This window comes from Spermophilus citellus (assembly GCF_964194105.1).
Source record: "Spermophilus citellus genome assembly, chromosome: 10".
NCBI classification, from domain to species: Eukaryota; Metazoa; Chordata; class Mammalia; order Rodentia; family Sciuridae; genus Spermophilus; species Spermophilus citellus.
The window spans coordinates 76,634,292-76,636,446 of record NC_138197.1 but is presented as its reverse complement, the minus strand read 5'-3'; the positions used below and the strand labels follow the sequence as shown (position 1 = coordinate 76,636,446).

The following is a 2,155-nucleotide window of genomic DNA, read 5'->3' as shown; positions in this document are numbered from 1 at the left end:
TGTGGCAGAAGGAAGCCACTTCCTCCCTCCTTTTTTATTTCCCCCATCTACTTTCCTTTCCACCCTCTGCTCTGGGATCTAGGCTCTTGGGAGGACTGAGCTGCTATGATGTGCTGCCAGGAGGCACATTCTGAGGGCCATGGGGACCCCTCTATGGGTAAAAGCTGCACAGGCTCCTGTGCTTTGGCCTTCAGTCCTGTGTCTTCTCTCTTTCACTTTCACTTTGTTGTCGGATTCACTTAACTCTCTGCCTCTGTCTCTTTCTGCCAGCTTTGTTTATTCTGTCTGCTCACCCACTTTTCTGCCTGTAGTCTCAATCAGTTTCTTAAGCTCTTTGCTCCTAAACCCAGTACCTGGACAAGTGGAATAAACCACCTTGGTGTTTGTCAAACCCCCAGCATCCAGGGCGGTCTGCAATCTTCCCTTTAACTCCCTTGGTTGTTTTTTTTTTTTTTTTTTTTTTTTTTTTTTATTGATTATTTAAAGCATTACATAGTTCATGATATATCATCTTTCATACATTTGACTCAAATTGTGTTTTGAACTCCCATTTTCACCCCAAATACAGATTGCAGAATCACATCTGTTACATATTCACATTTTTACATAATGCCATATTAGTGACTGTTGTATTCTGCTACCTTTCCTAACCCCTACTATCCCCCCCTCCCCTCCCCTCCCATCTTCCCTCTCTACCTCCCCTGCTGTTGTTCAATTCTCTCCCTCTTTTTCCTTCCCCCTTGCCCCTCATAACCTCTTATAATTTTATGTATCATTGAAGGTCTCCTAGCATTTCCATGTGCTTTCCCTTCTCTCCCCGTTTCTCTCCCCCCATTCGTCTTTGTTTACTGTAGTCTTTTCCTCATGCTCTTCCTTCCTGTTCTGTTCTTAGTTGTTCTCATTATATCAAAGCAGACATTTGGCATTTGTTTTTTAGGGCTTGGCTAGCTTCACTTAGCATAATCTGTTCTAATGCCATCCATTTCCCTGCAAATTCTATGATTTTGTCATTTCTTTTTCTTTCTTCTGCTCTGAGGCATTTTTTCTGGGAAGGAGTCAAAGCAGCCGGGGGCTCACCCATCCTACTCTGGAGAGCTGGGATGTTCTTAGGGACTTTCCCACATCTTCTCTGCTGCAGCCCTTGTCTTTGCCTGGCTACCTCCTGCTGCTGCATGAGCCCTCTTTATTTTCCTTTTTCCAGTCTGGCTTTGGGGACATGGAGAGTGGCAATGGCTCAGCAGTAACTGAGTTTGTTTTGATTGGGTTCTCAGGTTTTGGCTCTTTCCGGGGCCCTCTGTTTTGGGGGGTGCTCTGCATTTACTTGATCACCTTGCTGGGCAACTCCCTGATCATCTTCCTTACACCGGCAGACTCTGCTCTGCATTCCCCCATGTACTTCTTCCTTCGCCACTTCTCCCTGGTGGAGGTCCTATATACCACCACCATTGTGCCTAGGATGCTGGCTGATCTCCTCTCCTCCTGCCCGACCATCCCACGTGCCAGCTGCTTCACCCAGCTGTATTTCTTTGCCCTCTTTGGCATCACGGAATGCTGCTTGCTCACTGCCATGGCCTATGACCGGTATGCCACCATCTGCCGACTGCTGCACTATCCCACCCTGATGAACCAGGCAGCGTGTGTGGGCATGGTGGGGGCCTCCTACCTCATGGGTGTCATCACTGGCACCACTCACTCCATCTTCATCTTCACCTTGCCCTTCCATGGTGCCAACACCGTCCATCACTTCCTGTGTGACATCCTGCCGGTGCTGAGACTGGTTAGTGGGAGCCCCTTCTGGGGTGAAGTGGGGAACCTTGCTGTCACGGTGGCCTTTATTCTGACCCCCTTCTCACTGATTGTGATCTCCTATGCCTGTATTCTTGCCACTATCCTTGGGGTTGCAACATCCCAGGGGCGTCGAAAAGTCTTCTCTACATGCTCTTCTCACTTGTTTGTGGTCATGCTCTTTTTTGGGACTGGGACTGTTGCCTATATGAAGCCTCAGGCAGGCTCCTTTCGGGACATGGACCAGATCCTTGCTGTCTTCTACACAGTTGTCACCCCCATGTTAAACCCTTTTATCTACACTCTGAGGAACAAGGAGGTCACAGGAGCCATGAGGCGACTCATGAAGAGATACCTTTGGAGCCCTTGA

General features: G+C 48.4%; 1 protein-coding gene across 1 annotated transcript; it reads left to right on the top strand.

Moving 5' to 3' along the window:
- Positions 1 to 1,216: 1,216 nt before the first annotated feature.
- On the top strand, positions 1,217 to 2,155 carry LOC308657665 (olfactory receptor 10P22-like; the record flags this gene model as incomplete). The annotated part of the gene is made up of 1 exon (XM_081309585.1): positions 1,217 to 2,155. One exon carries the CDS (start codon positions 1,217 to 1,219, stop codon positions 2,153 to 2,155), a length of 939 nt encoding a protein of 312 aa, XP_081165711.1.